Consider the following 13,528-nt stretch of genomic DNA (forward strand, 5'->3'; position numbering starts at 1 on the left):
AGTGGGAGCCAGCTCCTCATAGCTGGTTGATGCATGGAATAAAATGTGTTCCTATAAGCCCGAGTTGTGCAACATTTCCATAGGATATGCAATTGATTGAGAAAATACTTTTGATGGCCTCTGTTAAAAAGAGGAAGATTCTTTAGGCTAGGTCTACTTTATTTATTTATTTATTTACTTAGCAACTTCCCTAATATTGCTTTGCTGTACAACCGAAGTAGCCTACCAGGCTGGCATGAAAATGAACTGTGGGAAAGCGTCCTGCTTCAAGTGCATACGGATGATGTCTTCTATTTCCCACCGCCCCTGTTCTGACTGGTGCATGATAATGGCCCATTTCTAAATTATAATTAATTTCACACACATTATTTAGTACATGTAAAGACCAGATTAAATTGAGAATAGTCTGATGGGTGAGAATATTATCACATGTGAATGATGCCCAGCATGTGCAGGCAAAGGAACAGCGCATACATGTTAAAAAAAAAAATCTCAAATATAGAATTATTATTTTTTTGGTTCCATGATTTCTTATGTGCTTATTCATAGCTCAACACAGAATAGTCGCATGTGTGCACACCCTCAAATCCTTTCAATTTTATTCAGCTTTGTTCAATTGTATTCTTCATACTATAAAATAATGCAACGGAATTCTAAGTGAATTTTGTCTACTAAATTAACTAGTATAGCCCATAGCCAGATCAGGACCTAACGGTAAGGACAACTTATGCCATTCTGTTCTTCTGAAATAGACTACATTTTCTTCATATCATGTTTCTTTAGACCTGTCTAAAGATCAGTGTGGAAGCCAGGAGATGCTAAATGTGTTTATATTAATTAACGGTCAATTACCGTGAGAATGACAGTTATTGGCTTGACAATCACCGGCTGACAATTTCGTGACCCCCACAGCCCTACTCGTGAAACAACCTCTTACTTCCTTAATACTGGACACAGACACATGAAAATGGTATCCACAATGGTATTCTGTTGCAGCGAGTGATATTCATAAAATCATTATTTTTCACGTTATCTAGATTGCTTATTCCCAACACAACCCATCATCAAGTGTCAGTCTAGTGACTTTATAACTTGCTATGAGCATTCATGAGCCTTTATAATGACCTTTAACATGTTATAAGCCATATTATATCTCTATTAAACTTCTCCACACAATTAAATACAACATAAAAGAACATGAATTATATGATGTCCTCTCCTCCCTCCAACCCCAGGATTGCCACCATCGAGGTGCAGATAGCCAAACTGGACAGTGAGGCTTGGCCGGGGCTGCTAGACCCGGAGCGCGACCGCCTCATCCTCATCAATGAGAAGGAGGAGCTACTGAAGGAACTGCAGTACATCAAGCCCTGCAAGAGAGCGCCCAATGAACAGGAGAAGATTGAGACTGAGAAGAAGATGCTTGAGAGAGACCTGCAGGCTGCCAGGGACAACCAGAGCAAGGCCCTGACTGAGAGGTGAGCATGGGGGGTTTATCCCCAACTAAGCCCCTGGGGCTCACTGACTTATTGAGAGTTGGCCGTCACTCCATCCCTGGGTAAGGTCACGGTCAGGGAAGGAGGGATAACAGAGGGAATAGAGCTGCACAACCGGAAAGCATTATGGTCACATACAATGATACAGGAGATTCAATTAGTCATCCACTCTTCTGTCTTGGCAGGAAACTTTTATTGACACTTTTTGGCTTTTGGTGTTCCGTTAGTCAGCACCTCACCAAAAGAGTATATATAAAAAAAAAATGAATTTATACATCTCATTTCAATGCTAGCCAGACAACGGGTCGGTGTGTCTGTTGCGTGAAGGAGAGAGGGGGCCATTGGAATCCCACTGGAACTAGGCTGCAGTATATTCACAGACAGGGAATAGATAGGCAGAACAAGGCCCACAACATACTGTACTGTACCTTAGCTGCAGTGAAAAGACATAGTGCAAGTGCCTCGGGTGCAGAACCTGATATGACTGTTACATTAGCACAAAGGTCTACTCCCTGATGTGGACATGGTGATGGACTGGGCTCTGTTAATAGAAACTAGACTGAACACTAACTATGGAAAACAGACCGACGTCTCCATCTGGATTCAAGAAAACACTGTCAAACCGGTTGAAAAGCATCACACTGTGCTCTCTATGTCGACCCAACGTTGTGTATGTCGACCCTGGAAGAGTTACTCCCAGACACACGACATACCTGTGCACCTTTTGTTGTGTTTGCTGCTTCAAGCCGCATAACCTTTTTTCATGACATTCATGGCTCATGATTGTAATTGTATCACAGACTGTAGAAGTGGATACTATATGTAGTGTAGAACCCCTTCCCCCTAGCGTCTTACCCATCACTGGCCCTCTAAGGTGAATTTGTACCCTTTAGTGATTGGACACCTGCACTCTGGATCAGGTAACCAAGGGGACTACAAGAATTGGGCCTTGTGACTGGGACATTCTCCCCTCTCGCTCGCTCACATTCTCTTCTCCCTTTCTCTCTCACATTCTTGTCTCTTTTCCTCTTTCTCTCATTCATATTCCTCCTCCCTCTCCCCCTCTATCTTTCCTAAACAGCTACCTTGTTCTCTGTTCTCAATACTGTACCTGCATTGAGTTCCCTCTCTGGTTTCTCCCTTCCTGTAACCTGAGCGTCACTAACCGGGGATGTAGGTTGGAAACAAAAGATGCCTTTTTCTAACTGCTGGTTCTGTAACTGCGGCCTGGAAGATGATCAAAAGACTCTGTTATTATGTTATGGCCTGTTTCCATTAAAGCCTCATTACACTGACACACTCTCTCAATAAACAAAGAACTGGATAACAAGATGTCTTTTATGAGACACAAGTGTCTGCCTTTTGCTCTTTTAACTGTGTCAATACTGCTGTATATATTTTCAATCCGGCTGTGACCTAACATGTTTTGTTTTCTATCAGATTGAGATTGCACTGTAAGAGAAACGAGCTGGTGAGAGAGCTGGAGGAGATGGTTCGCCTGGCCTCTTCACTACACACTCAGCTCAAGAGGTATGTACACCCGTCTGTACAACAATTCAGCTACTGTCTCCCAACACTTCCACACTGTCAGTTCAGGAGGTATAATCACTTAAATGTATCTACTAAGCATGTCAACTCCTATTGCACAACTCGATGTGCACATTCAAAATGAAAACCGATTTAAGAATACATTTTATTGTCTACATGGAGACACAGGCAACATTTTTACCGTGGAGGTCTTGGTGAGGTTCTAGTCACTAAGGTGTAATGGTACACCACTACTGCACTCTGATCTGAAGTTGTTCACGAATCACTACACACTTCTATGAGCACAGCCTCTTCTGTCTCCTCTCCTATCTAGCCTCTCACATCTCAAAATGGGCTTAGTGCTTCTGAACATTCAACATTTTCATCCAATTAACCCATTTCACCTTCGAGGCAACTGTAGAGTTGCAAGCTGTTTCATCAAGGTATTTTCAATAAACATCACAACCCGGCCTTGCCTGGCGTCCTGAGCCTACTCGCTACCCTCTGAGGGGAAAGAGTGATATTTTAATCCAAGATCTACAGGGGAGCTGGGGAATGGTGAAGATCACATTCCCCTCATTCACAAGAAAATATTTTATCTTTCATTTCTTGAACCTCAAGTTCACATGAGGTGTGTTGTAGACTACAGTATTTTCTAGGGATGCATGATATATCGGTGAACATATTGGAATTGCTCGATATTAGCTACAAATGCCAACATCGGCCTGATGTCTAGTTTAACGCTGATGTGCAAACCGATGTCAAAGCTGAGTTGCGTATGTACATGACGTAATGACGCCACGTAAAATTTGGCGCTTCACGTGCAACACAGCATTCCTAACCTAGCCCACAATGTCTGCTGTGTGGATCAAGCAGTCAACAAGTCGAGCGGTCATTTGAAAGAGTAAGAAAATTTCAGCGAGACAACTCAATGGCGAAATCCATTAATGCCAAGATAATGGAATTCATTGCCCTTGACAATTAACTGTTCTCTGTCGTGGATGTTGGCTTTCGCCGACTGGTCGAGCACCGGTACACACTACCAAGTGTGCTATTTTTCAGATGATTCCCTACCCGGAGTTGAACAGTAATAGTGTCCCTGCTATTAGCTTCACGACTGACATTAGGACTAGCGATGTCACCCCCATGAGCATGCTGAGTCTGAGCACAGTGGGTCATCGAGGATTTCGTACTGAGGGACGTTGAATTGCATGCTCATGAATGTGCTGGTTGTCATACCGCTGCTGTCATTTCAATGGCATTTGAGAACATGTTTGAAGCTTGGAAACATGAACACACTATCTAGCTCCATTCGAACAACTGACTCGAGAGATAAGCTCATCAACTGCACCTGCAGCAGACGTGATACCCTCTGTCATGGCATTGAAACGCCTGCTCAACAAAACTGCAGACACGGGCTGTGAATAAGCGATTCGGTGGCATTCTCTGAGCCTCTTTACTGTGTCGCCACCATGCTCAACGCTATGTACAAGGACCGCTACTTCGATGCAGACAAGAAACGGGGTTTACGTGAAATGTTACATACATAACTGGAGAAGATGGAGAAGATGGAAACGGACACAGTGACAGTGCACACTGTATTTTTGGACACCTTCAATGATGCAGACATTTTTTGGTACACTTACCCAGGTCTGTGCCTGGACACAATACTGTCTCGGCGCTCTACGGTCAGTTCCTTCCAATATTGTTATTGACAAAAAATAACTAGACCTGTAACCGATATTTAAATTTTTAGCGGCCTTTTAAGCATTCTAGTACAGTTAAATAGTTGAAACACACACACACTGACCAAAATGTTTTGTTGGCATTTACGTATGTCCCCATTACCAGTAAAACCTTTTTTCTTTCACTTACTTGCGGTTTCATTTGCTCAGTCGTTTCATTCTCAACCAGGATTTTATCATATATGTCAAGTAGTGAAGTTTCAGCTCTGTCTGTCCATGGCCTCTTCCTCGGTGCGCACTTTCACTGTGTCTGTTTCCATCTTGTCCAGTTGTGTCTAGCATTTCGCGCAAACCCTGTTTCTTGTCTGCATCGAAGTAGCGATCCTTGTACCTAGCATCGAGCATGGTGGCGACACAGTAAAGAGGCTCAGAGAGAATGCCACCGAATCGTTTGTTCACAGCCTCGAGTACTTTTGCAAGTTTTAACCCCACGGTCTGTTGGCAGTTCGTTGAACAGGCGTTTCAATGCCATGAGAGAGGGTATCACGTCTGCTGCAGACACAGTTGATTAGCTTATTTCTCGAGTCAGTTCGAATGGTGCTAGTGGTGTGTTCATGTTTTCGAATGCCATTGAAATGGTAGCAGTGTAATGAGAACCAGCACTTTCATGAGCATGCAATACGGCTTTCCTCAGTAGGAAATCCTCGTCGACCCGCTGTGCTGTCAGACTCGGCATGCTCATGGGGGTGGTATCGCTGGTCCAAATGTCAGTTGTGAGGCTAATAGCAGTGACGTCCATAGCAAGAAGCTCATAGATTCAACAATACTGTCTAACTCCGGTAAGGGGTTCGAGGTGCTCGACCAGTCGGCAAAAGCCAACATCATCCACGACAGAGAACGGTTGATTATCAAGGGCAATGAATTCCATTATCTTGGCGTAAATGGATTTGGCCTTTGAATTGTCGCCCCGAAATTGTCTTACTCTTTTAACTTCTCTAGGGTAGGTGGCAGCATTTGGAATTTTGGATGAAAAGCATGCCCAAATTAAACCGCTTTCTACTCAGGTCCAGAAGATAGGATATGTATATAATTAGTAGATTTTGATAGAAAACACTCTAAAGTTTCCAAAACTGTTAAAATAATGTCTGTGAGTATAACAGAACTGATTTGGCAGGCGAAACCTGAGAAAAATCCATTCAGATAGTAGGATTTTTTTGTTGTAGTTTTCTATTCAATGCCGTTACAGTATCCATCGATTTAGGACTCAAGTTGCAGTTCCAATTCCTTCCACTAGATGTCAACATTCTTTGGAAATTGTTTCAAGCTTGTATTCTGAAAAATGAGGGAGTAAGAGCAATCAATGAGTGGACCCTGCCGTGTCACAGAGATTTTCATGCGCGCGACCAGAAAGTGCCTTTCTTGTTTACCTTTTATATTGACAACGTTATTGTCCGGTTTAAATATTAGATTATTTAGGCTAAAAACAACCTTAGGATTGACATGTTTGACATGCTTCTATGAACTTTACGGATACAATTTAGACTTTTTGTCTGGCTGTTGTGACTGCATTTGAGCCTGTGGATTACTGAAGAAAATGTGCAAACAAAATGGAGGTTTTCGGATATAAAGAGACTTTATCGAACAAAAGGAACATTTATTGAATAAATGAATGTCTTCTGAGTGCCACCATATGAAGATCATCAAAGGTAAGGGATTAATCTTATCTCTATTTCTGACTTGTGTTACTCTTCTACTTGGCTGGTTGCTGTTTGTAATGATTTGTCTGCTGGGCTATGTTCTCAAATAATCGTAAGGTATGCTTTCGCAGTAAAGCATTTTTGAAATCTGACACTGTGGTTCGATTCACAAGAAGTTAATCTTTAAAGCAATGTCAAATAGTTGTATCTTTTCTGAATTTTTATAATGAGTATTTCTGTATTTGAATTTGGCGCTCTGCAATCTCACTGGATGTTAGCCAGGTGGGACGCTAGCGTCCCACATACCCTAGAGAGGATAAATGACTGCTCGATTTGAACTTGTTTAGTTGTTGGAAGTGTGTGCTTTGTATTTTTCTGCTTTTGTTCTGTGTATTTTTCATGGCATCATCTACCTACGTTTTATATAGGGATGCACGTCAGCTTTGACATCGGTTTTGCACATCGCCGTTAAACTAGACATTAGGCCGATGTTGCCGATATGCTCACCAATGTTTTTTATTTATTTAAAAAAAATGTATTTTATTTTATTTGAATTTGATTCTTTATATTGTGCATCCCTAATTTTAATCAATTTTAGAATAAGGCTGTAATGTAACAAAATGTCAAGAGGTCTGAATACTTTCAGAATGCACTGTATATGGTTTTGGTTGAAGATCTGATAACATTCAGTCTAAAAATAAAGAAAATCAGAAAGTGGGCACGTACTTTTTCACAGCACTAACTTCAACAATAGAGAGTGACAGAGAGAGCATCTGTCTCTCTCTGTCTCTGTGTGTCTGTCTGTCTCTCCTTTTTTCTCCTATCATGCCTAATTCGTCCTCTCTTTCTGGCTGATTTACAGTACATCAAAGGGCTGAGATGCAGAGAAACTCCCCTGTGTCATTCCTTATGAGCTTGTCAAGCTATAATTAGGATGTTTGCTGTAGAGCAGAAACTGCATTTGAAGTTACGGAGGGCTAAAAGAGGGGAGGAAAATGTGGTTTTCAGTGCCCACACAGGCAGGGGAATGGCTACAGGAGGCATAGGTTAGACTAGCCGTCTGTGAGCTGAAGCGCAGCTGGGTCATAGGTGTGCCTGGAGTGTGCTTCTAACACTGTGGTCTTCTATCTCTCTTTATCTCTCTCTGTTGTTCCCTTGCTCCCTTTTTTTCTGTTCCCAATTCTCTCTCCCTCCTCTCTGCCCTCATTCTGTCCCTCCTTCCTTCTCCCCATCCAATCCTCTCCTCTCTGCCTCTTTTTCTCTCCATCTACTTCCATCCCCTCTCTTCCCTCCTTCTTTCAATCCAACCCTCTCCTCCCTCCCTACAGTTTGTCGGCCAGCACGCTGTCGTGTTCGTCGGGCAGCAGCCTTGGCTCGTTGACCTCCAGCCGGGGCTCTTTGGCTACCACATCCTCCCTGGGCTCCACCTCCTCCCTGAGCTTTACCGACATCTACCTGGAGCAACCTGAGCTGGGAGACCCTGACTTCCAGAACAAACTGGAAACCCTATTGCATGAGGGTGGCCCGGTCTTCAGCTTCCGGCCCTCCAGCTCAATCACCACCATCCACGAGCACGAGGTGGTCCCTGTAGTAGATGCCGGGACTGGGGGTGTTATCGGCGGGGGTGCGGAGGCCGGCACCAGGCTACAGGCGCTGAGACGATCGGAGACGCCAAGGTCCATGAGCTCGCTGTCACCGAGGTCTTCGCTGTCGTCGCTCTCGCCACCTTGCTCGCCCCTGGTCATGGACTCCACATTCCTCTCAGGGGAGGGGTTTGCAGTTTTGGGGGGTCCGGGGGGGCTGGATGTGGAGCTACATTGCAGGCTGACGGAGCTGGGGCTGGACAGGGAGGAGGAGCAGCAGCGAGGTGGAGGGGTGATGGAGGACACTAAGCAGACCATGGCTGGAGAGGTGCTTAAAGGTACAGTCACTGTCTATTATCTGACATTGGTACAGCATTGTCAGAAGTCATTGTATGAACTGTGACACTGCGATGGTAGAAAAAGTACCCAATTTTCATACTTGAGTAAACGTAAAGTGACTCGAGTGAAAGTCACCCAGTAAAATACTACTTGAGTAAATATACTTCAGTATCAAAAGTACATGTAATTGCTAAAATATACTTAAGTATCAAAAGTGAAAGTATAAATAATTTCAAATTCCTTATATAAAGCAAACGGCATCATTTACTTGTTGTTTTTTATTTACAGATAGTCAGGGGCATGCTGCAACACTGACATAATTTTCAAACTAAGCATGTGTTTAGTGAGTCCCCCAAATCAGAGGCAGTAGGGATGTTCTCTTGATAAGTGTGTGAATTAGACAATTTTCCTGTCCTGCTAAGCATTCAACATGTCATGAGTACTTTTGGGTGTCAAGGAAAATATATGGAGTAAATAGTACATAATTTTCTTTAGGAATGTGGTTTAGTAAAAGTTGTCATATACATATTAAAGTACAGATACCCCAAAAAACTACTTAAGTAGTACTTTCAAGTATTTTTACTTAAGTACTTTACACCACTGTGACCGTGTACAGTCTGGTATTGGGTTACTATGTGGTGGTGTGTAGTGGAGTATATAGTCATCTCCAGTGTGATCCATAAAGAATGAATGTTTGAATTATCTAATTAATTTGCAACAGTTTGAGATCCACGCAACACATTGCAAATCAGAGCAGTGTCAGCGTCACACAAAGAAAAATTTGAATGTGACTATACAGTTGAAGTCGGAAGTTGACATACACTTAGGTTGGAGTCATTAAAACTTGTTTTTCAACCACTCCACAAATGTCTTGTTAATTAACAATATAGTTTCGGCAAGTCAGTTAGGACATCTACTTTGTGCATGACCCAAGTAATTTTTCCAACAATTGCTTACAGACAAATTATTTCTGAAATATCAAAAGAAATCAGCCAAGACCTCAGTAAAAAAATTGTAGACCTCCACAAGTCTGGTTCATCCTTGGGAGCAATTTCCAAATGCCTGAAGGTACCACGTGCATCTGTACAAACAATAGTACGCAAGTATAAACGCCATGGGACCACGCAGCCGTCCTATCGCTCAGGAAGGAAATGCGTTCTGTCTTCTAGAGATGAACGTACTTTGGTGCGAAAAGTGCAAATCAATCCCAGAACAACAGCAAAGGACCTTGTGAAGGTGCTGGAGGAAACGGGTATAAAAGTATCTATATCCACAGTAAAACGAGTCCTATATCGACTTAATCTGAAAGGCCGCTCAGCAAGGAAGAAGCCACTGCTCCAAAACAGCCTTAAAAAAGCCAGACTACGGTTTGTAACTGCACATGGGGAGTAAGATTGTACTTTCCTCTGGTCTAATGAAACAAAATAGAACTGTTTGGCCATAAGGACCATTGTTATGTTTGGAGGAAAAGGGGGAGGCTTGCAAGCTGAAGATTACCATCCCAACTGTGAAGCACGGGGGTGGCAGCATCATGTTGTGGGGGTTCTTTGCTGCAGGAGGGACTGGTGCACTTCACAAAATAGATGGCATCATGAGGCTGGAAAATTATGTGAATATATTGAAGCAACAAGACAGGAAGTTAAAGCATTCTTCAAATAAGGTGGTGATCCTACCTGACCTAAGATAGGGAATTTAACTAGGATTAAATGTCAGGAATTGTAAAACACTGAGTTTAAATGTATTTGGGTAAGGTGTATGTAAACGTTTGACTTCAACTGTGTGTATGTAATGTAATGTAATGTAATATATATACATACATACATACATACATATGGGTGTTTCAGAGACAGAGCTGTATCAACATACACACTGATGATGTAACATTCAACACATTCTAACAGGATGGTCCGGCTTCCTCCACTGTAGTAGGGGTGTGAGTACATGCACCTCATAATGAATTCAAGATTGCACCTGATACCTGATTGCCAATGGGTGCACTACAGGGGGAGAAGTGAGAGACTGGGGGTTGAGTTTTGGCCCGCTGTTACCTGTGGTGGTGGTGGTGTTGTAAAGTAAACCTACTCCAGCTATGCAACTCAACACCCGTTTCCATGGCTGCAAGGAGGAAATGTTGTGACAATGTGTTGTCTTTCTCTACACTCCTCTTTTCCTCCCTTCTCTTTTCCTATCCTCCTCTTCCCAACCCCTCCCTATCCTCCTCTTCCCAACCCCCTTTTCACATAGATGCCGTAGCGCAGGTCCGAGGGACGGTGGGTGCTGGGTCGAAGAAGATGGGTGTGACGTCAGCAGTGTCTGATGAGTCAGTGGCGGGTGACAGCGGGGTGTATGAGCCCTCTGACAGGTGGGTACTGTAGTAGCCACTGGGTCACCTGGAGGACAAGTGTCTCTAATTTCTTTACACTGAAGCCTGACCCGTCACGGATAGTAAGAAAAGATTAGTGCTTCATTAACACCCCTATCTAACTATATGAAAGTGAACATCGTTGTCTCATGCATTGACTGTATATATGAATGGACAAAGATATCGATCATGTAACGTCTCATGGAGACATAACGTGCACAGTTTGAGCTACTCCAGGAAGCGACATTGCAGGCTAGCTCAGTGCTGCCCCCTCTCATTGAGTAACTCAAGTTAAAGGCCGACCGGGGTACTGCATTACTGCCATTAGCAACTCAATTATCCTGTGCATTTCATTTTTTTTGTTTCATGGACATACGTTTGGTGTATTAGAAGCAATTATTGGTACAATGATCGTGTAAAAATAGTATTTTAAGACAGATTGACCACTAATATTTCCCTTTTTCCATTCACTATAAGATACTGTTTTCTGCAAACAATGCCTGCAGTACCACGGTTGGCCATAAACTTCCATGAGAGGGGGCAGTCATTCTCCCCTGGTCTCACGTCAGATTGCGTCACTCCTACGAGATGCTCGTCGCTCAACCGATCTGTCTTGATGGACTTGGAACTCATCTCTAAAAAATTGCAGTTTTGCTCATCCGCCTAATGCCACGTACACATCGTGACATATTTCATTACGCCGTACGTCATCTTCATGCAATCTCGTACCGCTACTGGACGGAGAGCATAGGGTTTCACAATGCATGACAAGATTGTGAGCCTAGTCTCTCGTCAAAGATCACATTTATTTTGGGAGATTGCAAAATATTTCCTTTTTCATTCACAACAGGAGAAAGCTATTGTTTCAGGTGATAATAAAACCTGTTTAGTTACTTTTTCCAAACTTGTTTCTCTACTTTCTAGCAAGTCAAGCTGGCTTACAGAGCAGCTATCTAAACGCTAGGCTTGGTTGATAATGTAGCTAGTGACCTCCACCTAATAATTATCATAAACAAACGTCATTACCATCACAATAAACTAAAACGGGTTTATAACATAATTGACATAATTAATTATTTAATATTACTGTTAAAGTAGTACTCACTTATTGGAATGGGTAATTGTTTACAAGTTGCTAGATATCCCATAAAGCCATCACTGAAAACCACATTTTCATCTTGATCTGTGGTTTGGTAAATTCCTTTCTTTTTTCTTTCTTTTTTTACTCTACAAAAGACAACATACAGACGCACACAAACATCATCACTCCTGCCCAGATCTATTTGTTCTCACCCCTATCTCCACTGCCTGCACTATTCATTTCCACATGTCCTCAAATTGCACCATTTTGTTCCTCTCTGTCGCCCTCGCTCTTTCAATATTCGGATAATGACGCATTTGATTTTTCCATTGTCTTAACGATGGAGGATTGGTGGATTTCCAGTTTTTAAGTGTACATTTTTTCAAGAAGAGAATAGTCCAACCCATCGGGTATCTCACTGCTCCCTCATATGAAATGTCTTGAAATATGCAGACAGACGGATTAAAAGTACATTTACATTGGAATATTTCTGACAGCCAACTTTCTAACTCCACCCATAACTTTTGGACTTTATAGCATTCTCAGAAGGTTTATACTTAAAACATGACTCTGTTGTGCTGTAGAATTGATGAATTTTGGTCTCTCTACATGAGTTTATACTGGATTAAGCGTACATTTTCGTTACCTGTAATTTCGTTCGTTAGGTTCCAACATTCCCTCCATCTTGTGCCAATATCAGTTATTTTTATGTCTTGGTTCCAATAGTTTATACTTTTTTTCTAAGAGGTAATCCATTGGATAGGCTCTCTGCAAGGTTTTATATAACTTACCCATCATAGGAATATCCTTTTCTGACTCAGATAGAATTCCTTTAAGATTGGTCTGATGTCCGAAATATTTCTTTTCTGACTGAACTAGATCAAGTTTTTAATGAAATATGTCAATCATTATTTGAGTATGTTGGTAACCCGTTGTATAAAGGTGATAATGCCCGAGAAGCCTGTGTTTGGAGGATATATTGGCACGGTTTGCCGACCCTCCGCTTCGTCTCGGGACTAAGAACACCCGTGCCAATATATCCTCCAAACACCGGCTTCTCGGGCATTATCACTTAAATAGAAGCCTCTAAAATAAACCAGGTAGAATCCGGCATACTTCAAGGCAGTGGTTTTTGCCTCTTTTTTTCTATTTTTAGTAATGACCTAGCACTGAGTAAAGCTTGTGTGGCTATGTAGGCTGATGACTCAACATTATACACGTCAGGTACCACAGCAAGTTAAATCACTGCAACACCTAAACAAAGAGCTGCAGTCCGTTTTAGAATGGGTGATAAGCTAGTCCTAAATATATCAAAAAAACTAAAAGCATTGCATTTGGGACAAATCATTCGCGGAAACATAAATCTCAACAAAATGTTGTAATGAATGTGGCAATTGAGCAAGCTGAGACTTAACTGCTTGATGTCATCAAAACATTGACACAACAGTAGCTAGGATGGGGAGAGGTCTTGAAAAAGCACTACTCTGCTTTCTTGACATCATAATCAACAAAACAAGGCCTGCAGGCCCTAGTTGTATCACACCTGGACTACTGCCCAGGCATATGGTCAAGTGTTAAAAAAAGGGACATGGGAAAATTACAGTTGGCCCAGAGCAGCATGGCTGGCCCGTAAATATACCCAGAGGCCTAATATCAACAACATGCATGTCAATCTCTCCTTGTCTTCTGTGAGAGGTATTGATGTCTGTTCAAACAGATAACACACAACTCAGACACCCATACATGCCCCACAAGACA

General features: G+C 42.3%; 1 protein-coding gene across 1 annotated transcript in view; it reads left to right on the forward strand.

The window, feature by feature from the left end:
* The window catches only part of wwc1 (WW and C2 domain containing 1), a 45,106-nt gene that overhangs the window by 17,286 nt on the left and 14,292 nt on the right, over positions 1-13,528 (forward strand). The window contains exons 9-12 of the mRNA XM_029627630.2: positions 1,236-1,478; positions 2,937-3,026; positions 7,734-8,326; positions 10,572-10,689. Coding sequence (XP_029483490.1) covers positions 1,236-1,478; positions 2,937-3,026; positions 7,734-8,326; positions 10,572-10,689 — 1,044 coding nt within the window. The remainder of the gene's footprint in view (positions 1-1,235; positions 1,479-2,936; positions 3,027-7,733; positions 8,327-10,571; positions 10,690-13,528) is intronic.

Source organism: Oncorhynchus nerka, linkage group LG22 (assembly GCF_034236695.1).
Source record: "Oncorhynchus nerka isolate Pitt River linkage group LG22, Oner_Uvic_2.0, whole genome shotgun sequence".
In the NCBI taxonomy this organism is placed as follows: Eukaryota; Metazoa; Chordata; class Actinopteri; order Salmoniformes; family Salmonidae; genus Oncorhynchus; species Oncorhynchus nerka.